This window comes from Corythoichthys intestinalis, chromosome 2 (genome assembly GCF_030265065.1).
Source record: "Corythoichthys intestinalis isolate RoL2023-P3 chromosome 2, ASM3026506v1, whole genome shotgun sequence".
NCBI classification, from domain to species: Eukaryota; Metazoa; Chordata; class Actinopteri; order Syngnathiformes; family Syngnathidae; genus Corythoichthys; species Corythoichthys intestinalis.
The window spans coordinates 40,178,026-40,204,665 of NC_080396.1; the positions used below are offsets into that span (position 1 = coordinate 40,178,026).

Here is a 26,640-nt window from a genome sequence, read left to right on the forward strand (position 1 = left end):
GTTTACTCACATCATCAGCCAGTACTTCAGTGCATCTTGAGGTTGATGAATCTGAGAGTGAGAATTGTTGGATTTTTGTTGTCATTTCCTCCTTTTCATTCGAACATTGCTGCCATCACTTCAGTCATACTCTTTTATTAATTCTCCATCAGAGAACGGCTTATGTTTGGCCAACACCCACAACACTCTGTTGACTCTTGATATGACTGCTTCAACCTGTTAATTTTTTTGCCTTCTCGATGCTGATTTAGGAGGAAACTTCTCTTCAAAAGAGCTGTGCTCTTTAACATAATGGCGTTTCACATTTTCACTTTTTATCATAGCAACTGTCTTGAAGCATATTAAGCACATAGGTTTGGTAGGGTTAGGGTTTAGCCAATCAACGCATCCTTGTCTCAGAGATGACAACAGAAGTGGGAATATGGAAGATATTTGGCTAAAATTGAAACAGAATTTGGCAATAGAATAGTAGCATATAGCGATAGATTGTGATTCATACAAATAATATGTGTTTAATTTTTAAATTTTTTTTTTTAAATGTGCCATTTGCTTTTGGTCCGCAGAGAGGTGTGCCGTGGTCCAGTCGTGGACTGCGGTCCGCTAATTGAGGACCATGGGTATAGTGTAGTACATGGGTTTTGCAAAAACAACATATAATTTTAATCATCAGGTTAACCACAACAACATCCATAGAGTAGTGGGCAGAATCTTAAAGGGAAACATGGGACAATCAAAATTTTAATTCAAAGCAGTAACAAATTTCCAAGTGATGCGCTGAGACAAAAATGCATGATTTGGAAAAAAAAAAAAAAATCAGACACGCAATCATTAATTATCATTTTGGGGTGATTGTAATAGGAAAGGTTTCTGGATTGCTGGGGTCATACTTTTTCTACTAAAATTCCAAAATTTCAGATGATTTCCTAAAATGTTAATACTTTCTCAAATCACATTTACAATGTCAAGTGATTTCTAACATGTATTTAGTATATGACAGATTATACAGTTTCTTTGGATTTTCATTTTAGATTGTGTCTCAGTCAAATCGCTTATCAAAACATTTTTAGTGGTGTTTTAATTTGTTACTGTTAGTGCTGTGCGATACGGAAAAATTCTCACCATATGGGCCATTTATTCATTTTATGATATCAATATGCAAGCATATAATACTTTTTTTTATTTATTATTTTTTGGTACCACAGTTATGACAGCTTTTCCCCCACTCACCTTAAATTTAGGTCAGCTGTGTTTCATTGTGATTCAACTGGAAGACCTCTGAATTATCAGCTCTCCCATAGAGGGGAAGTGGTGATACAAGTAAATATTCATTTTCCTACCCGCTTATCCTCACGCAGGTCACGGGGTTGCTGGAGCCAATCCCAGCTAACTATGGGCAGTAGGCAAGGTAAACCCTGAATCGGTTGCCATCCAATCGCAGGGCACAAGGGGACGAACAACCATTCGCGCACACACTCATACCTAGGGAAAATTTATAGAGCGTTCGATCAGCCTACCGTGCATGTTTTTTGGATGTGAGGGGAAACCAGAGTACCCGGAGAAAACCCATAGGGAGAACGTGGAACGGAGAAAACCCATAGGGAGAACGTGGAAACTCCACACACGAAGGCCGGAACCCAGCATTGAACCCGACCTCAGAGCTGTGAGGCGTGTGCTAACCACTCTGCCATTATGCCGCCTACAAATAAATAATTGACAGGTAAATAAATTGTATGAATGTTGAGCGGCATTGGTGAAATATAGAGGCTGTTTAATGTTACTTTTATGGCTATTAGAATTTTATCCATCTAGGCTGTAAATCAGCCAACTGGTCTATTTTTAGTAACTGGCAATAGGGACAATCAATAGATATAACAGCGATGGTAAGTTTACTGTCGTTTTGGTGATGTAAATCGTCATATCGTAGAGCACTAAATACTGTCATTATTTTTTATAATACAGTACAGTATTACCTACACTGGGCATTAGCTCATTGAGCCACACTTTCAACAGTCCAATGGATGTTCCATCAAGACTGATATAGATTTTTAACCAATATACTTCAGCTTTTAAAATGTGTGTGTGGGGGTGGATGAATAAATTTCTAAAATCTATAGGAAATGGATAGCACTGCTTTCTACAGTTCATGGAGTCTGTATTGTTATCAAGTTGTAAAAGGTACCGCTTCCTCTCTGCTGATAAATGAAAACAAAGTGTGGTCACAGAAAAAACTTTCGTTTTTAGTTGTTTAATGAGTCTATCCTTTGCATGCCTTTCAACTGATATTATAAATACTCTCAAAAATTCCCCGATGTTTAGATTTTCATTGTAAACTGCTCAGATTCAAGACATTCTGTGCCAGATGAAGCAAAGCATCTGCAGAACACAAGAGTTTCCTGCAGATTAGTAGAATATTATTAGACAGTTATTATTATAATTCTAATATTATTAGAAAGTAGGTACCGTGTACATTTCTGTGACCACAGTAGGATCATTTAACTTATTGTCTGTCACTGACACCAACGTTGTCTCTGGGTGGAATGTCCAATTGACCAAATACGGCAACGCTTTGAATTTTGCCGCTTAGGCCCTCTCAGAGTGCTCCTCTTGTTATTATTCTTTTTTATTATTATTAATATTTTTAAATATTTTATTAATAATTTCAGGAAAAGTGGTCAGTACAGTTGACATCGATTCAAAAGTTATAAATATCTTAACTCATTCACTGCCAGCTCAGGTCACAGAGTATGTGTTATTGTAGTTAGTAAAAGAGTGAAAATCATATTGGAAAAAAAACCTATTGACGCCAGTAGACGTCCAATCCATTTTAACTGGAAAGGGCTCCAGCATGTTAAAATGGATTGGACGTCTATTGCTGTTAGTGACAGCCAAAGAGTTAAAACTATGTGAGGTCACAAGAGATTTCTAAAACAAAACAAAAAAATAAATACAATTTCCAGAGCAAAGTATAGACATGTCACACTCTTTTGAATTTAGGTTTTTCGGTCTTTCTTCATTTTTCAATTTATTACAATTTGTTTAAATTTATTTTTTGGGAGGTCAAATTTTCCAATTATTTTATTTGGAATTACTTATATATATATATAAATAAATTATTTTAAAAAAATAAATAAATAAAAAATATATATTTGTTTTTATTACGCGCGACTTTTTAAAATTTAATTTGTGTTTTTTTAAAACTTGTGTTTTACTTATTCCCAATTAAATAATGACCCCCCCCCCCACCAAAATGGATCCTTCAAATAATTTCATTTTATTCGAAAAAATTATATATCTTCATATATTTTATTGACCATCGCAAAATACGCGCGGGCAACAACAATACTACAGTTGGATGTCGAATGGGGCCAACAAAATATTGTCAATAGGGATGCAGTTGGCCCCTTGGCCACTAATATTGCTTTTTTTTTTAAACGTTGTATAATTTCATTTATATTAAAAAAAATATAGAAATCATAATCAATAATCATAAGCAAGCCCTTTGACAGGGGGGGGGGGCAACCGGTATGTTGTCCCGGGTCTTAGGACCATAGGGGCCCCTGAATGACCCTTAATTTATTTATGTTCACATGTTTCTTTTTTATTTAAATCATTGTCAGATTAAATATTCTGTTTTGCTCAACGCCCCCTAACCCCCCCCCCCCCACACACACACACACGCCCCTTTTCTTAGCAGAGAATGGTTTGACCCCGCTCTGGCGCACTCAAGGCTACACTACGTACGTAACCTGAAACGGGACATTAAAATCTGTCATTGTTATAAACTCTAAACATGGCGAGTCGTCATAAATTGGGTGCACAAAAAAGAAAAGAAAAAGGAAAAAGAGATGAAGATCACAGAGGTGAACGAGAAAATAATAAATTTTTAAAAAGGGGGACAAGAAGCCACAGAATTAGGGCTAGAGTTGGCTGTGGATGGTGATGTCGGTAAGTGAACAATAGCCGGTAACACTGAACATTTACATTTGTGATCACCGTGACCAAAGCCCGATTGGAGTGTGTCACCGGCCGCTTGCAGCCTATTGAGCTGTATGACAAGACATGCTGCTCGCGTTGAGCCGAGGAGAGTGAAGGTGACGGGAGAGCAGGGATATATGTTAGTCTGTGGGGAGCAGGTGCGCGAGGCTGAACAGACTCTGGTCCGGCAGCCGGATTTATCTTGGGTTTACAACCCACTGTGTATTATAGCAAACGCAAATACGCGTGTTTAGTTATACTGTTTTGTTGCTTAGCAGGTAGGCATACCACTCTCAGTTGTATTGAATTGTAGCCTACATGGGACAATAGATGGAAAATCTTTGTTTATATTGTGTCACATCACATTACGGTCTGTTAAATGTAACTGTCCATATCAAATTAAATAATTTGATAATTGACACTGTCATTGCTTGCAAAGCCGTAAAAGTACTGCGTATGTTGTTGTGACAAGCCGGTGGCAGGGTTAGGGTGGGGGGTCCTATAATGGTCTCTTGTCCCCGGGCCCCTGCGTGTCTGTTAACAGCCCTAGTCATAAGTAATAGAATTATTACAATACCATAGAAGTTTTTTTTTTTTAATACCTCCATAGTCGCTTGTTCAATGTAGGGTTAATACAGAGAGATACTAACACTTTTGACCAAGTGTTTATAGCATTAAAAAAACAAAAAAAACTAAACTGGAATTTGCTAAATTGCATGTCCAAGAATCAAGCCCCATTGCTCGGTAGAAGGAGCTATTTGCTGTAGCTCATGCGGTTGCGGGGAGGAGGCAAGCGATGCTAGGAAGAAATCCTGCAGTGTAGCGTCACGGTGAGGGAAAAAAACGTTTACGCCCTTTCCGTATTTGAAGATGCTTATTGGCTTATCTATCCATTAGTCACTACAATGTATTCGCTCATTGGTCAAACTTGCGATCACTCATCGCGCCAGCGAGGGAGTTGACGTAATCTTGTTAAATCAAGGCAGTTGATCAATTCTCTCCGCCTGGTTGCAGATAGGCGTCCGTCTTTCATTATTACGAGAAAACAAGGCTCAATAAGGAGTCCTTGGTCACGATTGAAACGCCATCCGGTGGAGGACACCGCTATGATGGACATTTTTCACGAGAGTGGACTTTACGACAGATTTCAAGCTGGCACATTCTGATAGATAAACAACACGCTTGACATCCGCTAGCTTTATCGGTACCCGTCTCCATTGCCTGATAGTGTTGGCGCTGCTGGATTGACAGACTTCGAAGGTGAGGACGTGCAGGAAAGTTATTCGTTACGAACCTTGATTGTCACCCCGAAATAAAGTGGTTATTACTAGGTAATAGTTCTTGGGTATGCTTGTGAAGCATTAGCCTGCTTTAGCTAGTCACAGCCCGTCAAACGGGTGGATGTATGGCAGTGTCTCCAGACCGCTACACAGTCCTGTTTATTTTCCATCTCTTAAAACACAAATTCCTGCTTCGTACAACATTTAATTTGCTTGCAAATACTTCGAAAGTGGTGGACTTTCTCGATGTTTCTGCCACCGGATGCGAGGCGCGCCACATATGCTTAGGCTACAGACGTGAACGACGCGCCGATTAATGAATACAACTGTAAGAAAATAATATAGAGAAGACGTGCCATTTTCTTGCAGTGCAACTTAACTCATTGACTGACAGTGATTCCGTTTTTTCAGGCGAAATAGATTGGACGTCTAATCTCGTTGAAGGGAAAGAACACACATGCATCATGTCCATCCCAGCGGGAAGAATCTTGTTTAGTTCATTGGAAAAAAAACAAAAAAAACCCCACGGAATTTTCTAATGTGTAAAAGTAGAGAAAAACGTAAACGCCAGTATTTCCAGCAAATGGCCGTCCGTCATTAGGGCAGACGTTTTATCATTGCTGGTACTATTTCAACCAAATGAATGTGAGTAGGCCAAATACCTGCCATTCTTCGTTATTTCATTAATACCCGTTATCACCTGCATTTTTTAACGTTATCAGGGCTCTAAGAAATTTACAATTTGCATACTTAAATAGATTGAGCAACTGCTTTTTGCATGAATGTCATTTATATGAGCTATTGTCTTGATCTTAATATCATTGCCTGCCACTGACAACCATAGACATCCAATTCAACTAAACCGTGTATTAGCAAACCCACGGCTCTAGAGCCGAATACGGCTCTTTAGCGCTACCCAAGTGGCTCCCTGGAGCTTTTTCAAAAATGTTTGAAAATGTAAAAAGATAGGGAATGGAAGCATCTATTTTGTTTTAAGATGGTTTCATTAGGAGGACAAACATGACACAATCATTCTTCTAATAATTCATTAATATTGCAATGAAGTTAAACTTGAGGCGACACCGTACAACAGAGTAATCACATGGTGCGTCATTCTGTTTAGGATGCACTTTAGGGAAAATAAAAAAATAATCAGGAAGGCTCATTATGTATTTGTAGCCAACTTAGTCATTTTGATAGTAGCGAATATAGCTACTATGCATACAGCATGTGCTGCCTTCATTATAAGGCTTATTAAGGCTTTTAATTTTTTGTGGCTCCCGACATATTTGTCTTTATTTGTTTGTTTGTTTATTTTATTTATTTTTTGGCCCAGTATGGCTCTTTCAATATTTTGGGTTGGCGACCCCTGAACTAAACTGAGAGGACTCGCTGTAAAGGCTTATGTTTCAGGGCCATTTGACGGTGCTAAAAGTCCAGTCAGTCCGTCAATGATATTGGAACATGACCATTCACAGCCAGGTCTCACAGTTAATATGAATTTGGCGTCTATAGTCGTCAATTTCCTACCATTGACGTCTTAAGCCGTCAAATGTAGGAAATGACTTAATTGGAGGAAATAACTTAAAGCTGCTCGTGTGTGGTTCATTACAGACAATGAATCCGTGCTGTGCTGCTTAAAAAACACCCAGCTACATCCTGTCGCGCTATTCCACAACATACATAGAGCAGCAGAGGATTAGCCTGCTTTCTTACATAGTGTTTTAAAAGGACACAAGGTCCAAGCCCATTTCCTTCGACAGCTCTAAAAGGTGCTGTACGGCCAGTTGTCCAATGGTTGTTCCAAGCAAACCGGTTAGATAGAATTTCAATTACAATTTCAATAACTAGTATGGCTGATTTATAAGCTTCTGGAAAATAAAGATGTATTTTGATGGGTTATGCTTGGTATTTTGAATGGGCTTTTGGTAAAAACACATGCAGCCCACGATTTGCTGGGTTTAGGGACAGAGCTCTACTACTGCCAACAGAAAAAATGTGAAGTAATAAACCCCCTCAAGATTGTTTCGAGCTGTTGTTGTTGTTGGTTGTATTGTCATTGCCTTCAGGTACACTCTACTTAACGTGATCATTATCTTCATCCTCTAGGAAAGGTCGACACGCAACACAATTAATTAAAAAGACCGTTCTGCACCACAAACATGTCTGGGGCTTCGGTAAAAGTCGCCGTTCGAGTTCGACCCTTCAACTCCAGGGAGACAAGCAAGGATTCGAAATGTATCATTCAGATGCAAGGCAACACTACCAGTAAGTATACCAAAATTTACACACATGGACCAAGTACCAATAATTTATAACAAGCAGTATGGCCTGGCGTTGCCGGGCATGATATTTGTGCTGGGTTGTTGGGGCCAATGTTTGTTCAACAGCACATAAGAAACCTCAAAATGGGGGCTTCCTCATGATTTTTTAAAATTTTTTTTTATGTATGCTGGTGGGATGGCTTGTTGCTGTTCGGGTGAAAATTGGCATTTTCTATGCTAATTTTTGGAGTTTCAAATAAGTTTTCTGCACTAAACGGAGGCCGGCAGTGATCAAACCCATCTAAGAACACTCTCAGACACTCAAAGTACAACTGGTTAAAATTTCGTCAAAATCTGCCAAGCCGTTTCGGAGTCCATAGGGAACAAACACGCACACAGACAACGTTATATGCACATATAAGTATAAATATATGCTTGGTCAGTCAAATATACAAAAAAATCCCCTTTATTGAAAATTATCACACGGTGACATTTATTATGATATAGTGGAGCATTTGTGGGTTTAGAATTGCATGGCAGGCCGGGTAGGAACCAATCTTTTACCGACCACACACAACCCAAGAGATGCAGTTTGGCACCCCAACCCTTCTGTTGCCTTCCTTTGGGCCTTTTAGTTGTGAATAGTCATGCAGTTGGACACAAACAGGCCTGGAAATAATAAATAAAAAGGCTTACAGGTTGACACTCCTTCTCCTTCTTCTCCAAAGCAGCCTGCATGCCTGAGGAGTTAGTGTGTTAGAAGTGCTGAGTTGGTTTGTAGCAAGACACCAAGCGGCCACAGTTGTTTTCACCCCGCCCCTTGATTCCTCAAGGTTTTTTCCCCACACTGTTGGATGGATATGTGACGGGCTAGTACTTTTTATGGTTTGCTATGATGACAAGTAGTATCATTTCCTTTTTATTGGCATTGTAGAGATGAATGATTAGCCAACGTACATGGCAAGGGCTTTACAAATTTAGCAGATGTACACTTTCAATTGCCTGTAAATTGTACTACAAAATAAGGTAAAGTGAAAAGTGTTTATTGATCTCAAATACACAGTATGTGGAATCTATAAATTTAAACACAATCCATTCTGGTGAGGAAAGTTTTATCAGTTTTAAAGCAGGTTTTACTGTTCATAAAACGCCATAATAAAATCTTTAACTGTACTTACGACCGTTTTTAATACCTACTGAAAGTGTAAAAATGTTTAGTCAACCACCTTATTATTAAGAGACACACTTAATTTATTATTAAAACACACTTGAATGACAATTTTTGCTTATCAATTTATGTGGTGTTTCCATTCATTCACCTATTTTTATTGGCATTTTCAAAAATATACATTAATGAAAACATCATAAATTTGTAAAAAGGCTGAAAATTTGCATAAATCTTTGGGAGATGGCTTTTTGTTTTTCACCTTGAAAGAAAAATGACTTATTTGTGAAAAAAAAAGAGTGTTCTGTGTAACAGTGACTGGGGGTTACATCACACGTTAACGCAATAGCGACAAAGAAATGGTGGTGGGTGAGAAAGTAAAATGTACACACATCATATATTGTGTCCAACGACTGAACATAGGGAATTGTTTCAGTTAGTTTGCTATCAAAATATAAATGCTGCTCAACAGCAATGTCCCAAAAGTCATTCACCAATATATACTGTACTTTCCTGTTCCTATACATTAAAACTTTCTTATGACGTCTCCTCTTTGGGATGGTAAACTGGCTTCTTCTTAGAGCTATAAGAGCTGAAAAGTTGATCAGGAATCTTTCCATCTTTTTTTTTTTTTTTTTTTTTTAAAGGGAACCTCGGACTTAAAGACTTATAAGCTCTAATAAGCCACAATTGTTCTTTTAATAAAATATGTTATTAGAAACACATAAAATATTGCCATTGATTTAAAAATCTATAATATTTAGTACATGTTTTGACCTATGGAGGGCGCTATGTTTTATGTGCGCAATCAAGGCTCGGGGTGATGACATAGATTGTCACTGTCACTATGCGAACAACATCGGGTTACTCCAATAACGTCTACGTGGCGAGACGTCCAACACATTCGCACATAGGTTAAAAGCGACGAGTACCTACTATTTGTGTCTTTATTGAGTCTCTTATTATCTTTTCGTTGCCTCAAAATACTTTTTGTATGTGTTTCCCTCTCATACTTTTAAGCATTGTGTTTTCTTGTGGTAGTTTTAAAGCAGATTGTTGATCTGTTGACCACATTTGTCAGAGAGCATATTTAAACCACCCTTATTTGATATTACTAAAATTAAGTATTTTCGTAAGGAATCTTTAGTATGTTCTGTCAGTATGCATCTAAACAAAACAAGCTGAAAGCGCATGGTAGTACTTTGGGTGTCAAATTCAACTCTTGTACAACATTTCGCCAGTGTAGCACATTTTGGCAGTACACCGTTTTTTTTCCCACTCTCGTCATGTCTCGTGTCATCCTGTCTTTGCTGTACATTTGGCTTTTGCTATTCGTTTTGTGAAATATCGACAGTGCTGTCATGCTCATTAATGTTCCTCTCGGGTTCAAGTTGAAAGGGTTGAACAGATGACAGGTTGAGTCATACTCTGGAAGCCCGGCAGCGTAACCATGTGACGTCACCGCCCTGCGATGTCAACAACAATGGCGACCTAGTAGTTAAACTAATTTTACAAACTGTATAAAAACGAAAACATCAAGAGGAGTTTCAATAATACCGGTACATTATTTTAACTCATAATAACGTTTATCTTTTAAGAACTACAAGCCTTCCTATTCGTGGATCCCTTTAAATACTATCATCTTATGGCCCACTCATCGAATAACAGCAAAACAATCACAAATGGAAACACGAATACATTTGGGCTTTCTCTTGCATATTTTCCATTAGAATTACTAAAAAATAGGAGGAGGATTATGATGTTTGTCTAAGCAAAAAAAAATGTAGTTGAGATAATGGCATCAAATAGTGCCTCCAGAGGATTCTATGACAAACCATTGGTTTGGCAAAAAGTTTAAACTAAAAAGGACCCAGTAAGGGACCAGAATATTTTTCATGCTGTCGTGATTGAACGTGTGGGTTTTCGTGACTGTGAGTCATCAGCATCTGCAGGGTGCCAGCTTGCATTGAAGTCATGCTTCCTGTTTCTTCTAAGATATGAGCTTAAGTCTATCTCACATGAACATTTATTGACCCAGTAACATCAAACTATTCGCCCAACTGTGAATTTGGTCTATCACTAATATCAGACTCATTACACTAAGCTTGCATAAATCTACCCAAGTTTCCCCAAAACCAGTTAAGGCTGACTTGCTTTATCCCTCTGCTAAAGAAAGTTCTGTTTGAAATCCTGAGTTCTTGTACATGTTTTTGGAATTTCATTATGTGTGTGGTCCGTGGCAGACCTGCAGCGAATATGCCGCATTTTAGTTCTTTCCTCATCTTAATAGAACTTGGGCAGATTGCAGAGCAGAGCGGGGCACTGGCATGTGGCCACATTGACTTTATGGGACTTCATTGCAGATGGTATGTCGGGAACGCTCTCTTATTAGAATGCTGAAAATCTGAATTTGGATAGTAACGAAACACACACATATATTAAACTCAGCTAGCCTGCACACACTGAATGAACATCTTAATTTTTCCCCCCTTGATATTAAGTCACTGGAGCTACTGGCCAACAGCAAGACAAATAATGGCTTGGCAGCTGAGAAAACACGACATAGTGTGGAAAACAAGAGAAAACATGACATGGACATTTTACAGAAATGAGACATAAGATCACCGGAAATAGTCATTTGACAAAATTTTATTGTCTGCATGAATCAATAAAATTATGTTTCTGAATAATGTTTCTAACGAGGTTTATTATTATTTATTTCTGTCCGGCCTCATTGAACTCCGTGAGCCAAAGCTGCATGACACCAAAGTAACAGTGACTGGTCGAGCCTCGACAGCTTGCTAGACATAGCCTGTTTAATCGAGTTTGTTTGTCATTGTTTAGGTGTTAGGCAGATGTGTAGCTGTGGTTGTGTCATTCCTTTTATTATTGTTGGGCTCAAGGGCAAATTGTGGAGCTGTTTGTCTTAATAACACTAAAAATCGCACAACCTGGGGGCTATGCTGTCTTACCGTCTCTGCCTCTTTTGCATGTTCCCTATGCATGGAGGGTTGTCGAGGACCCGAGTGCTCGCGAATTGATTATTCACTGTGCAGGGAATATGTCCAAGGCCTCCCCTAGGAAAGGCTGGCTGCAAACAAGCAAAGGTCTCTTTTCAATGGAGATGCTTACTTTTACAAAGCCCAACTAATATCATTAGAAAAGGATCATGCCAGAAGCTTTTTCCATTTTGCTTGTGCTTCAAACAGCATCCAGATACTGCCTTCTTTAGGTGGCCGGTGTGTTCTTCACATTGGCATCTACGTTGTTACGCAACTCATGTTATGTTCCTGGTGAGCAGCCTTGAATGTTTGGATGGCCATAAATTGTCAGCAGTGAAGTGCTGATTGTGGTTGGATAGGCACTTGCGTGTGTGTGTAACCATTATGTGTCTTTGAAGTGCATGTTGCATAATGCCGCCTTGCATGATGAGCAAACACTAATTGATAACTGAAAGTCAGTGAGGCAGTTAAAATGCGACACTTGTCTGAATGCACTACACTGCGATGTAACATTACAACGTGGAGCTGCATTTACCTAAAATGAAAATGGTGCTGCTTTGTTAGCTTCCATCTTTTGGAAGCCAGAACAGCTATGGCCTATCATGATGCAGCTAAACCTTCTACAGACAGGCCTGATTGACCTGATTAGGATACTTAATCCACAGCCTTGCCTCAGGATGCCACGCCCCGCTGCCGTAATCCCGGTAACCCTTGTTGGTGTGCGCTGACACTCCAGGGTGTCACATTCCTCATCGCCTCATGCCAGTATTGACTTGGACCAACACACATGTGCCCACGTGGACCACTCGGAGACCAGCTTGACATTTCAGACTGACCTCCTAATGAGGGAGTAGGCGGGGGGACGGGGACTGTGGGCAGATGTCTGTGTCTGTTTTCAGTGCACGCTGTGTGTGTCATAAGACTCTTGAGGCACTAGCCTAATTGCATGTGGCTGACTGATTTTCAATAGGGCATTTATTTTACTTCAATAGCTAGATACATAAAATGAAAGACTCTTGATTCTGCATGGGTTTTCACTCAAAGTTGAAGTTCAACAATACAATCCATTCCATTTTCTATTAACCCCTGTTCTTATTTAGACTCTCGAGTGAGTTCAAGACTAACCCGGTTAACCTTGGACGACAGTCTGGTGTACACCCTGGACTCTCCTCGATCGCATGGAACATACAGGAAAACAACTACCCATGCTATAATTCACATTTATGGATAATTTGGAGATGTTTTTAAATATGATGCTCATTTTTTAACGTGAATTTTTAGGGAAGAAAACCTCTGTGATGCTCCAACTATCTGGGGACTCATAGACAGATATATAGCCGTAATCAGTGGTCAATAAGTCTCCATGAATCAGAAATTTCAACTCTGAGACAAAGATCTGTACCAACTTGGGTTGCTATCAAAAATACAAACTACTGAAGCGTAGAAATCAAGGGAACCTCATTATGAGACATGCAAGTTGAAAAAATGTTTTTAACTAAACAGTATACGTTTTAGAAACCTCATTGGTAGTGTGTTTGTGCCTGTGATGGCGGTGAATGGTTACTGAGTCGTTGCTGACTTGTGAGTGGGGGGAGGGGAGCCGTGGAAGCAGCCACATCAGTAGAGGCGGTGAAAGTCGTGCACAAGCTTTATTCACATGCAGGGTAGCGTGACTTGGCATCTCAGACCGTCTCACAGCATGCTTTAAAACTCCTGCAACATTTGTGCACTCGATTATAAATGATGAAAAAGGGTTGCTGTGTCATTTTGAACTGATCTTGTGTCAATTTTCCAGGTAGATTGATGATTGCGGGGGTGTTTCAGGAATTGACTGTGAAATGTCACAGAGGATTTAGCAAAGTCAGTAGTGGCATATCTCTTGAGGAACACTAAAATGCAGTATTTTTTTCACACTCATCGCAGTGAGTTAATGCTTTGTATTTTTTGCTGGTGATTTTTTTACATTCATCTCAAAAGACCAGGCCATTTGTACCTTTAGTAAGGTGGGACAACATACAATTCATCATGTAGTACTTGTAAAGCATTTATTCAGTTAAATGGTTGTTGGACCATGTATCTATGACAAAAGAGGCTAAGTGTTTATGCTTCTTTTTTACAGAAAACACTTAACAGTTGTTTACAAAAGGAGAGCGTCTAGGTAGGTGACTGAACAAGGCTTGTTTGTGCGCTTGTATTGTGCGCTCACTGCCATCATACAAAAGCAGCACTCATTTCTACAGTAATCACATGTTCGGAAGCCTCTGTTTCACGAAGCTAAACAGGTTTGATTAAGTTTGTAAACATGATAAAACAAACTGTGTGAAATTCCAAATTGGAAAAATGTTTTAAGGAACTGCAAGGTAACCAATTAGGCAGCACCTTTTTGTTAAGTTCGGATACTATGCTTTAGTGCACTGTTGTACCTGCTGAGTTCACTGACAACATGTCATTGATTTGAAATCCCATATACAATGGTACCTCGACATACAATCGCTTCGACACACGATCTTTTTGACACACGATCTTTTTGACATCCAACGTAAAATTTGACTCGCCATTTGTTTCTACGCCCAACGTCATGCTCGAAATACGATGATTTATGACAGCGCCGCAGTTTTTGTTTTCCCGCAAGACTGACGCACGGCGGATTTTCTTGTGAGAGCAACCAACATGGGTTCCAAGAATGTTAGTGCAGGTGGTGAAAAAAGGTGAGGCTTACCATTGAAATGAAGATGGAAAGATATAAGATATGAGTGTGGTGTACCCGTCCGTTAACTGGCTCAACAATACGGCCGTAGAATCTCTACGATCTCGACGTTCCTCCACCAACCTCCATTCGCCAATCTTTATAAGTCTTTATAATTATTATTGTGGTAACATCTAGGCATATGCCGGTATGAGATTCTGACTGTATGATAACCTTAAGCCAAAATATCACGGTTTCACGGTATTACAATTTTACCTCTAAAGTATGTTACTTTGAGATATCTAGCCATAGTATTTCATCTAACTAACTAACGACATGTTTTATTGAAGTTGCAAAGCTTTTCGCGATATGCAATGGTTCCAAGGTAAATAAAAATGAGGGCGGTAATTTTCACGGCTGCGTTTTATCACCGCGTGTGTGCATACATTTGTGCGTGCGTGTAGATGACCTATGAGACTCCAATTGTTGTGTCCAGATGTTTATTGTTCAACAACACGCCGTAGAATTACAGTTCACACATACAATATAAGGAAACACATCTATATTAAACACTGTAAACATTAGCATTGCTACACTGAGACTAATGGGGGGAAAAAAAGACAACTTACTTGAGCCTGCTATAAAACATTGGCAGTCTTTTCCAAAACGCAAACTTGCGGTTAAAAGGTGACACTTCAAACATGAAAAATCACTGGTTAACAGCATTTGCAAATGAAAAAATCTATTAATGACACCACAAGCAATGACGAAGTGCTTTTTGTTGAGTGTAAAGTTGTTGGTGGTTTAGCGAACGTACTTCCGGTGAACATTTCAAAATAAAAGAACGTCACGTTTGTCTTATAAATAACAATTTCTGGAGTTAATCCGACATACTTCAGAATTAATACTATAATATGTAAATACCATAATACTACATAATTCAGATTTTACACTCAGAATAACTTTAAAATGACACCCTTTATACAAACTATGATTGGCAATTAATATAATTATTATAATACTATAATATATAGTAGTATACTATAATATTGCTAGACATTTTTTTTTATATAAGAATTGTTTTGAATAATGTTGGAAAGGTGAAGTCAGTGTTCTGAATCTGTTTACATTCCATTCTTTCGCACTAGTAAATGCTGTCATCTAAGCCTGCAAAATATATTGTTTGAACATCGCCATCGCAATGTGCACATGCGCAATAGTCACATCGCAGGAACGGCAATTTTTTTTTCTTTTTTTCAACATTTAAACTTTTATTTTACTTCATGAACACAGCAAGTGTGCAGATCCTGGATTAAACTGAGTTATAAAAATTAGGGCCGATGGCGCCATTTTTCAGAGCATCGGAATTTAAAAACGACATACATCCATGTTTTTGTGTTTCATGCTCATACAGCACCACATTGTCTCACTCTCTCTCCTGCTAGGCAGCGCGACCAAACTGTTTTTCTTCGTCAACAGTGCAGCTATCCCGAAAGGAGCTATTCAAGTTACTTGGTGAAAATTTTCTCGTTTTAATATCGCTGTATAATATCGCAAACTCCCCAAAAATCGCAATGATAGTTTTTTCCAATATCATTCAGGCCTACTATCAGCATGTGACCTCAGTGTTCATGTGTGATTAATTATTATTATTTACGTTTATTTGTACTTTAATAAAGAATTTAAGTGTTCCAAAATGTTTTTGTGAATTAATAAGGGTCAACAAAAATATCATTGGTAAATTGGTAAAAAAAAAAAAAAATTTTAATCATTAGTCGACTAATTGTAAAGATAGTCAGCTGACGAATCGGGAGAAAATTAGTCGTTTGGGACAGCCCTACCGGAACATATTTCCTCCACACGCTTCTCACCTTTTTAACCCCTGACCCATTTTCATGCCTGCATTGAGCAACAACCGGTGTGGTAGGGTTGAGCCTTGCAAGTGATGGATTTCTCCATGCATTTCTGGGATATAAAAAAAATACCTTAGCGACGGTATGAAATCTTTGCGGTTTTGAAACCTTGACATTTTCATACCACGGTATACCTTGAAACTGGTAATTGGCACATGTCTAGTAACATCACCCAAAAAATCGCCAGCTTCGTCAGGTTTTTAATCATTCATTTCAGAACTTGTGCAACACAACATGCCTAGTTTCCGCTGCAGCTGAACAAAGTGAAAGTAAAGACTCCCTCTCTCACTCTGTGAAGTCAGCCACGCGGTGCGTTCAGGTACACCACGCAAAACACATCCGCCACATTAGAACCTGATTGGTTACACTATTACAGGTATTATTATTATTACTATTATTATATTATTCTTGCGATTTTTATTCATAATTTATTTGTTTTGCTCTGTGAAATTGCTATTTGCAATAGTAACAGAAGCATTTATTAAGGATTTAGCGTAGGTTTTCGGGCTGTGGAATGAATTAATGAAATTATAATGTATTCTTATGGGAAAATCCTGCTCGACATGTGACTATTTTGACTTACTAAGTCCTGGACCGAATTCACTTTGTTTGTAGAGGTACCACTGTATTGGGCAAATGTGAACTGAGGGTGGGTGCGTTTTTGTGACTGCGCTCAATTTGACAAGGATTTAAGAGTTATCGAATTGAATGGCAGTACCCACTGCCCCTCACACATACAGTGGGGCAAATAAGTATTTAGTCAACCACTAATTGTAAAAGTTCTCCCACTTGAAAATATTAGATAGGCCTGTAATTGTCAACATGGGTAAACCTCAACCATGAGAGACAGAATGTGGAACCCCCTCCCCCCCCCCCCCCCGGAAAATCACATTTTGATTTTGCAAATCATGGTGGAAAATAAGTATTTAGGCAATACCAAAAGTTCATCTCGGTACTTTGTTATGTACCCTTTGTTGGCAATAACGGAGGCCAAACATTTTCTGTAACTCTTCACAAGCTTTTCACACACTGTTGCTAGTATTTTGGCCCATTCCTCCATGCAAATCTCCTCTAGAGCAGTGATGGTTTGGGGCTGTGGTTGGGCAACACGGACTTTCAACTCCCTCCTCACCCCGTGGCGTCAAAACGATAACAAGAACAATGAGCAAAAATCCCAGAACCACACGGGGGGACCTAGTGAATGACTTACAGAGAGCTAGGACCACAGTAACAAAGGATACCAGGGATTCCCCTACATTTAACAGATTGTGGCGCACCGCCACACCAAAATAAAAGCCGCCACGCCTTGCAAATGAGATGCATTTTATTTATTTATTTAATTTTTTAAAGGCTGTTTCAAACTAGCAGCAGCCGAGTGTGAAGAGTTCAGCGGAAACCTATTCATTGTGTATTGTAATGTTCGTAACTATGCGGGGCCACCTTAACTCATTTGACAATCGGCCTGGGGAGCTGTGACGCAAGGGGAACGAGTAGGAAGATTGGGAGAATGAGCGAGATAGCGAGAGATAGAGGTCGCATGTCGTGGCAGCCCGCTGGTATTTTGTTATCGTTTTTCTTTATTATTGTTACCACAATAAAGTGGGTAAGCCAATACAGACTTCTCTCCTTCTTCCCCATATCCGGGGCATTACAATAGTTTGGATCAGACTTTTCGGCGAAAGTGGGCAGTGGATGGCCGTCTTGGACAGAAAGCAAAGTTTGACTGAATTTGCGCGGAGAGGCGGGGCCCAAAATGAAGCCTTGCTCTATTTTCAGAGCACCGGTCACAGTACAAGATTTATTAGTTCAAGCAGAGTAAAATGATACATATTCACGGAACAAGAAAGTCGTTTCCCTGTCCACCGATTGGTAAGAAAAAGCTGTGTGTACGAGTGACGTGCAGGCGCTCCCGTTAGGGGGAACATTTCACGCGGAGTGGCTATTTTTCGACACAACACCGGCGCGCCAATTTCGACAACGAGGGGCAGGTGTACTTTATCTGTGCTGTTTCGGCTGACGGATATACGCAATTATGGTTGACGAAACTTTGATAAATGCGCTTTTTTTTTCAAGTTTTGCGAGCTCTGGGACACTCGAAAAATGACTATCATACCTCTCCTTGCTAAGTTAATGGTACCTCGATGTGCGTTTGTGTGGAAATTTAGTTCACGAACATTGAAAAAAAACTATTCACCTTCTCACCGAATCTAAAAAAACTCTTTGCACGGCTATTAGAATCCCCCACCCCTTGAAATGGGTCCGTTGGCAGAAGGACTGTTATTGTTGTGGTAATGTAGTACTTATAAGGGCCAAATAAAAGGAAAAAGAAGGACTAAGACGGTGGTCTGCAACCCGTGGCTCTAGGGCCGCGTGCGGCTCTTAAGCGCTGCTCCAGAGGTTTTTTTTTTTGAAAATGGAAAAAGATGGGAGAGGGAAATATATTTTTTGTTTTAATAGGATTTCTAGGAGGACAAACATGACACAAACATTCTTTCAGTTCATTAATATTGTAATGAAGTTAAACTTGTAGTGGCATCGTACAACAGAGTATTCACGTGGTGCATCATTCTCTATAGCACAGGTGTCAAACCGATTCCAGAAAGGGCCTAGTGGATGCAGGTTTGCTTTCCAACCAATGAAGATGACACCTTTTCACCAATTAGATCTTTTACATGTGTAATCAGTTAAACTTTGTCAGGTGCTGCTTGTTTCAGCAGGAAGTTCATTGGTTAAACTCTCTGCACGTTATCGGTTGGAACAAAATCCAGCACCCACTAGGCCCTTTCTAGAATTGGTTTGACACCTGTGCTCTATAGGATCCACTGCAGGGAAAATAAACATTTAATCATGAAGGCTAATTTTGTATTTCTAGCCAACTTAGTCATTTCGATAGTAAGCTAATTAAGCTAGTATCAATGCATACAGCCAGTGTTGCTATCATTATAAGGCTTATACAAGGCTTTTAATTTTTTGCGGCTCCCGACATACTGTATCAGTTTTTTATCTTTTATTTTTTGGTCAAATTTAGCTCTTTCAACATTTTGGGTTGCCAACCCCTGAGTCACTACGAGATGCAAGTCGTACTATTGCTACGAGAAAAGTCATATTATTACGTAGGGTAAAGTAGCTGTAATCAGCTACGCATTTTACGTACATGTACCGTAGCTGAGAGCTACGACATTAGCCTAGCTAATGAAATATTTCAAATATATCTTCGTTATGGTTCTTATTAAGGGAAAAAAATAATGGAGAAAAAAAAAATTCGCCGTGGCACGACATGGTGAGGCTGTCCGACTCCGATGCAGCCCACCACCACAGCTTCAAAAAATTCTAGGGGAAACACTGGATACTATCAGTAACACAATGCGCCGCCAGGGACTCAAATCCTGCACCGCCAGACGTGTCACCCTGCTGAAGAAAGTACACGTCCAGGCCATAACACAGTCTCCCAGTCCTCTTCTGGATCATCCAAATGCTCTCTAGCGAACCGCAGACGAGCCTGGACGTGTACTTTCTTCAGCAGGGGGACACGTTTGGCGGTGCAGGATTTGTGTCCCAGGCAGCGCATTGTGTTACTGATAGTAGCTTTTGTTACTGTGGTCCCAGCTCTCTGTAGGTCATTCACTAGGCCGCCCCGTGTGGTTCTGGGATTTTTGCTCACTGCTCTTGTTTTCATTTTGACGCCACGGAGTGAGGAGGGAGTTGAAAGTCCGTGTTGCCCAACGACAGCCCAAAAACATCACTGCTCTGGAGGAGATCTGCATGGAGGAATGGGCATAAATACGTTATATGTAATACAGAAAACGTTTGGCCTCCGTTATTGCCAACAAAGGGTACATAACAAAGTATTGAGATGAACTTTTGGTATTGACCAAATACTTATTTTCCACCATGATTTGCAAATAAATTCTTTAAAAATCAACCAAAGTGATTTTTTTTTTTTTTTTTTTTCCACATTCTGTCTCTCATGGTTGAGGTTTACCCATGTTGACAATTACAGGCCTCTCTAATATTTTCAAGTGGAAGAACTTGCACAATGAGTGGTTGACTAAAAACTTATTTGCCCCACTGTACTTGCAAAATAATTTTGAAGGCGCTAGTTCATTTTTGGAATTGTGAACTTAATTAAAAAAAAATCCAAACCACGTCTAGCCAAACCACCACTAGTTGTCAATTAAACTTATAACTAGTTTGTGTAGCAAATCACATTTCTAAATAATGCAATAGTGGAACACGAGTTTGGACAACAGGTGATATTTGAAATGGGAGAACAAAAAAAATACATGCCTTCGTTATTCTTATGCCATCTAAGACCACCGATCGAATTCTGGTGGGTTACACTCTGCCAGCATTTGATGAAAACAAGCCTGACCAGGATTTACCATTTTAAAAGTATACCTTGGTGAATCGAACTTAACATGGCTTTTCTGAGTTAAGTCTGTACCCAAAAGGCAGCTAATCGTTTGTTGTACCCGTGTCTATTACCTTAACTTTGTGTTTTTGCCAAACTGGGGTGAAGCAGCTAGGCTTTTTCCCACATTCAAGAATGCAAATGTGTTTTTTTATAGTGTTTGCGTCCAAACCAACCCTGTTCTTTTTCCAGACTGTTTTGTTGCCTTCCTCCCACAGTCTGAGTGCTGAATTCTTGGTGTGACTGCACAGTTTTACAGTCCAGGCACGGTGTGCTGGGTGAACACAATGCGTATTCTGTATTACTCATGAATACATATTCAGAGGTCAGTAGAATGTCATGTTATAAAATTAAACAAATATGACTGCAGAGTTGATGCTTATAAGACCTTTGTTGCATTTTATAATTTTATGTGATGCTGCTGTTCTATATACAGCAGATAAATGAAAAGGGACACTCACATTGTTGTCCATGAAAAGGTGTAAATGTGCTTGTTATCTGATTTTAGTTTGGGAATGTTTTTTTTCCACACATATTACTGTTTAACAAATTGGTGCATGATGTCACAGTGCTTACGTAAAGTCTGAAAACATCTAAAGGGAGACTTGGGGTCCCTGTGTTGCGGCAAGCTGAGGAAATCCAGGTCACTCTTTATTTTTTTTTTTCCCCCCAGTGCGCCTGTTGTTAGCCTTGAAAGTAAGAGCTTCTGCGTCCCCTCATATTTACTGTGAACAACACGATGTTTACTTGGATCTTGTGTTGATCTGAAATCTGGGATACAGTTGGTCGTAAGATTATTTGAAATTTGAATTAGCCGATTATCACACATGGAATGTTATAGAGAGTGTTTGTCATTAGTTTGGGGATTATAGTGATGCAGAACATTCATGGTCCGGTATGAGTCAAAGGCATGAAAAAATCGAGTTAGATCAGTGCCAAGCATTTGTAGCCTTGTAGGTTTTGCCACTTGCAGGCATCACCTGCCCACCTTCTTCTACTATGACAATGAGGTTAGATTATCTTTCATTTATCCACAAGTCATTCCGTGAATAAAAGATTAAAAAGATTACTGAACAAAACACTATCGACTTCTCACATTTGTCTGACACAATCTACTTTGTATTGCCAGTTCCCAAAGCTCTATCTTTAAACTACGAAACACGCATATAGTCAAAAGTCATATGTATGTGTTTGGTGGAGGACCTTTAGAGGCCATACTTGCAAACAGGAAAACATCCATCTTTGAGAAGGTCAGTAGGAAACAAATGATAGTTTGAACTAAAGAGCCAGTGGAGCTGATATAATTCTGTTAATATTGATGCTGTGATAGAAGAAGCAGTGTGTTCATATTTAACAAGAAGCCAATAAAATGTTGAGTTCATATTTTCATCTCAGTTCTCAGAGATTAGTGCTGTCTGAGGTAATGTCTGAGGTAAAGTTCTTGCTTGACAGCATTCTGTTGTTGTTGTTTTTTTTTTTTTCAAAATCGAATGGAGTACTTGCTGGGTTAGCATATTTCCGCTCTTTTGTGGGTTCCACAACCTTACCTGCTCTCTCCTTTAGTGTTATCATGTGCGCTGTTTATCCGCGTGAGCTGTTAATATCAAAAGACAGTTGCACTATGCAGAAGTTATCAGTGGCTGTAGGCTGTGTGAGCTATGTACAATATGGTTTGGCAGGGGTTGCGGCGGTTTGGTTGGGCAGCTGAAATCTTTCCATTCCTTCCTCTCACTGACAGTCTGTCGGCATGCAAAGCACTAGCTGCCATCTGCTCATGTATAAATAGACAGTGGTCAATCCTGGAACAGCTGGCAACATAGGCCATCACTGCACACTGCCACTGCTAAAGTAACTTTATTTTTATAATCAAATCTCCAAATGTTCGTGTCTGTGGTTCGTTGCGTGCATGGGTTTCTCCATGCATTCATTATTTTACTGAACAAGTAATGACTGACTGACTGGCTATCAAGGCTTTTATTAACAGGCTCATTGTGTGGGGAAGTCTGCATCAATATTTGGTTTTAAATCTGTTTCACATCATACTGACTGTGGCACAGTGAGTCAGTGATTAGCATGTCTGCCTCACAATTATGAGATCAAGGGTTCAATAATGGGCTCTGGCCTTCCAGTTTCTTCCCTCCGTGCCTGCGTAGGTTTTTTCAAGGTACTTCTACAGCCTGCGTAGTAAGCTGATTGAACACTCCAAATTGTCTGTAGGTATGAGTATGCGCGTGTATGGTTGTTCTTCTCCTTGTGCCCTGGGATTGGCTGGCAACCAATTCAGGCTGTACCCTGCCTACTGGCAAATAGTGAGTTCTGAGAGGCTACAGCATCCCTGCGATCCTCCTGAGAGTACATAAGCATAACTAAAAATGAATGAATGAATCATACTGTCAAAAGAGTCATACTCTATTGCACCAGTGTATGAAAAGAATACGTGCTACATTATGGAGGGTGTTGGACTAAGGGCGTATTCACACTAGGAAACGCCTTAGTTCGCTTTCTTTGGTTCGCACCAAAATACTGGGCGGGCTAACACAGTAAAATAAGGAAGTGAACAAACACTTTGCTCCAGAGTATTGCATACGTGCTCATAATGATTTGTTTTATCCAATTACAAGACTTTGTGGGAAATTTGGAGTGTCCAGTCTTTGATGCCACGTGCATTTTACAAGGACAGTAAACACTCTGCTCCTCATTGCTGATGTACTGCTAACCATAGACCATGATAATAACCAAACAACATTTCCTTGCTGGAATCCTGTTTCGTGTAAAAAGGTATGCGATTTCAGATATGCGCCGTACCTATAGAGAACCGCACCACGGTTCACTTGGACGCAAACAGAGACCACCTCTCCGGCGAGGTCTTGAATCAGCTGTTTGGTCTGCACCAGAGTTTGCTGGTTTGTATTCACACCAGCCCAAACAGTGGGAACCACAATTTTTTATTTTGGTTTGGTTCGGACCAAACAGGGCATGTGTAAATAAGCCCTATATGAATGTACAACCCACATTCCAATGAAGTTGGAACATTTTGTTAAACGTAAACAAAATCAAAATAAAATGATTTGCAAATCATGTTCCTCCTATATTTGATTGAAATAAAAAGCGACTGAGACAGTTGTGGAATGCCCATGAAACAGCTCCTTAGAACATCCCATTGGTGAACAGGCTAATTGGGACTAGGTGGGTACCATGATTGTGTATAATAGGAGCGTCACTGAGTTGCTCAGTTATTCACAAGCAAAAATGGGGTGAGATTCACCTGAATAGTCAAAGGAATTTCCTCATCTGGGGTCCATAATCTCATCAAAAGGTTCACAGAATCTGGAGAAATCGCTACATGTAAGTGGTTAGGCTGAAAATCAGAAAACCGACGTCAGTGTGTAAAGGATATCACCACATAGCCTCAGAAACACTTCAGAAAACCCATATCAGTAGATACAGTTCGGCGCTGCATCTGCCGTTACGAAAGCGGTCCACCCTGAATTGGTTGCAAGACAATCGCAGAGCTCGAGACAAACAATCATTAACGCAAACACACCTAAGGACAATTTGGAGTGTTTAATCAGCCTAGCATGCATGTTTTTGGGATGTGGTAGGAAACCGGAGTACCCGGATGAAATCCACGCAAGCACAGGATGAACATACAAACTCCACACAAGAAGGCTGAAGGGGATTGAATCCTTGATCTCAGAACTGTGAGGCCGACGTGGTAACCACTCATCCACCGTACCACCTATCATTAATATTTTAGAAAACATTGTTCTAGCGGAGTTGATCAATTGATTAATTACTATTTGTATTATTAATTGATAAAACAAGAAATCTAATGGGTATTGCACTCCAGCATTTTACTGTAGCTATACTGTAGATGTGAGATGTCTGTGAGAAGTCTGGTAATGTACTTTTGTTGGAACTTTACCGGCTCGCGACCTAATAAGTAAGGTAATCTCACTTAGTTTAAGCCATTTTCTTTTTAAATGAGACCACGGGGAATTCCTAAAATAATAAGAAGAGTCAAAACAATTGAAAGGGCTATTGTAGTGGCGTGAGCTGAGCCCCCTAAACCTTTGTCATAACAGATTACCTAACATGTTTTGCAGTCAACTGCAGTACCCTGTATTCAGTGATTTGTTCTCGACCCTTCCTGTGCTTCCCCCATCCACACTCTCTGTAGACACCAATAACGTCATCAGCCTTTTAATGGTGGGTTGGGGGTGGTCTGTCACGGCTGCATTGTTTCATCAGACCCGTATTCCCGTGCAGTGTTCATTTGTGATGCAGTGCATGTCCTTGAATGGACTTTGAGGTGACTATCTGTAACCAAAGAGCTAACAAAGTTGTTTTGGAAATGTTGCATGTCCGGTGTTGTGGCTGCAGCAAGCTCAGCTGTTTGTCAAATGTTGAACAGTGATGCTTAGACACTACTTATAGCTCTCAGCTTTGAGTTGCATCCCTTGATAACTCTGTCATCTGTGCTGCAGCCTCGGCAACCGAGACACATCACATACTCTTTCATAGACACTAGATACATTTCTGTGGCAATGCACAATGTGCCCCCCCTGCAGTCTTTGATTTTGTTATTAGATACTACTAGAGTGAACACCTATTTGAGTGTACTGGAACCATGCTGAAACTATGGGCTTATGTCAACAGCATTCTTTTCAACATAATAAACATGTAAACTCTTAGACATAGTGAAGGTAATATTAAGCTGTAGCGTTAGAGCTATGTTAGTCTGGATGGCTGTATGTGCAAGGCATATCTTCGATTAGGCAGGAGTACGTGGGTTGCTTATGATGAGACATCGACTCCCCAGATCACTACTAAGCCGCACACAGAGGTCATTAATACACACATAATACTGTTTGCAACTGCTCTAGCTTATTCTTTTAGTGCAGAAATCTTTTCCTCTTCCTCTTCTTTCTTCAGTGTCTTTTGCAACATTCGAGATAATTTCTTTTAAGGTAATCACAGGGGAGTCAAACTTTGGCAGAGGCATATTTTTGGCTTTACAATAACATCCCTATATGCCCCATTTTTTATATTTTTTGGTTCGCTTATCTCCATTACACCATAAGTGAAGGGGGTGCGGCCTAAAGAAGTCAGTATTGTTTTTTGTTTTTTATGGCAAGCTCTAACAGCAATATGACACAAATTTGAGTGCTAGTTACACACTCTGTAATACAAATTTTCCTTCATTGTTGAGCTACATATTTCAGTATGTGTAACCAGAATACTATAATGTTAAAAATCTAAATCATGTGGAGATGTGATTTACTAAGTACTTTATCTTTTAAAACTCCGGTGGCTGAAACTTGTGTTGCATCAAAGTGAGCATGCACTGTTATCACATTACAATGCTGTTGGCTGCTAGTCGAACAATCATAAAGATTTATGGTAAAAGTACATTCCGCAGCATTGCGTGAAAGCTGCATCGATGTTCTTCCAAGGTGACCAATTATATCAGCATGCAGTTCATATTTAGACAGGCTGCTGGGAGGGTTTATAACATTCCAGTGGCAGGAAGACAAGCTTTGGTTTATGAGAATTCAGTGTATGCAAAATACTACTGCATGTACTTGCTTGATGGTCTGTTCTTTTAGGGTAGGCTAAAAATCCACTGTGTCATACCTGGTAGAACAGGACAAATTGCCTTTTTTGTACTTCTCACTAGGGAATCGTTGACAATCTTCTCTCTTCTGAACAAATTTATTGGCTTAAGTTGATTACAGCAGCGAAAAATATCTTCCTGATGCGAACAGCTGGGTGATCAGTTAATTGGTAAGAACCTCATCATTAAATGGAAGGCTTTCATTGAGCCTTAACAACCTGTCCATCTTGTCCTACTGATCAGAACCTGAAAATCCAGATCACTGGCATTTAGAAGCAAATCCATATTTCACTAGTCTATTTCTGTAATGGAGGTGTGCAGTGAATG

General features: G+C 39.7%; 1 protein-coding gene across 29 annotated transcripts in view; it reads left to right on the forward strand.

The window, feature by feature from the left end:
- The first annotated feature begins 4,930 nt into the window (after window positions 1-4,930).
- kif1b (kinesin family member 1B) overlaps window positions 4,931-26,640 on the forward strand; it is an 85,064-nt gene continuing 63,354 nt past the window's right edge. For 16 of the 29 annotated variants that reach the window (XM_057829777.1, XM_057829763.1, XM_057829764.1 and 13 more), the window contains exons 1-2: window positions 4,934-5,235; window positions 7,365-7,523. In XM_057829777.1, coding sequence (XP_057685760.1) covers window positions 7,418-7,523 — 106 coding nt within the window. In that variant the 5' untranslated portion in view covers window positions 4,934-5,235; window positions 7,365-7,417. Of the gene's footprint in view, window positions 5,236-7,364; window positions 7,524-26,640 lie in introns of all 29 variants that reach the window. The other 13 variants (XM_057829752.1, XM_057829751.1, XM_057829755.1 and 10 more) reach the window with 4 other exon arrangements.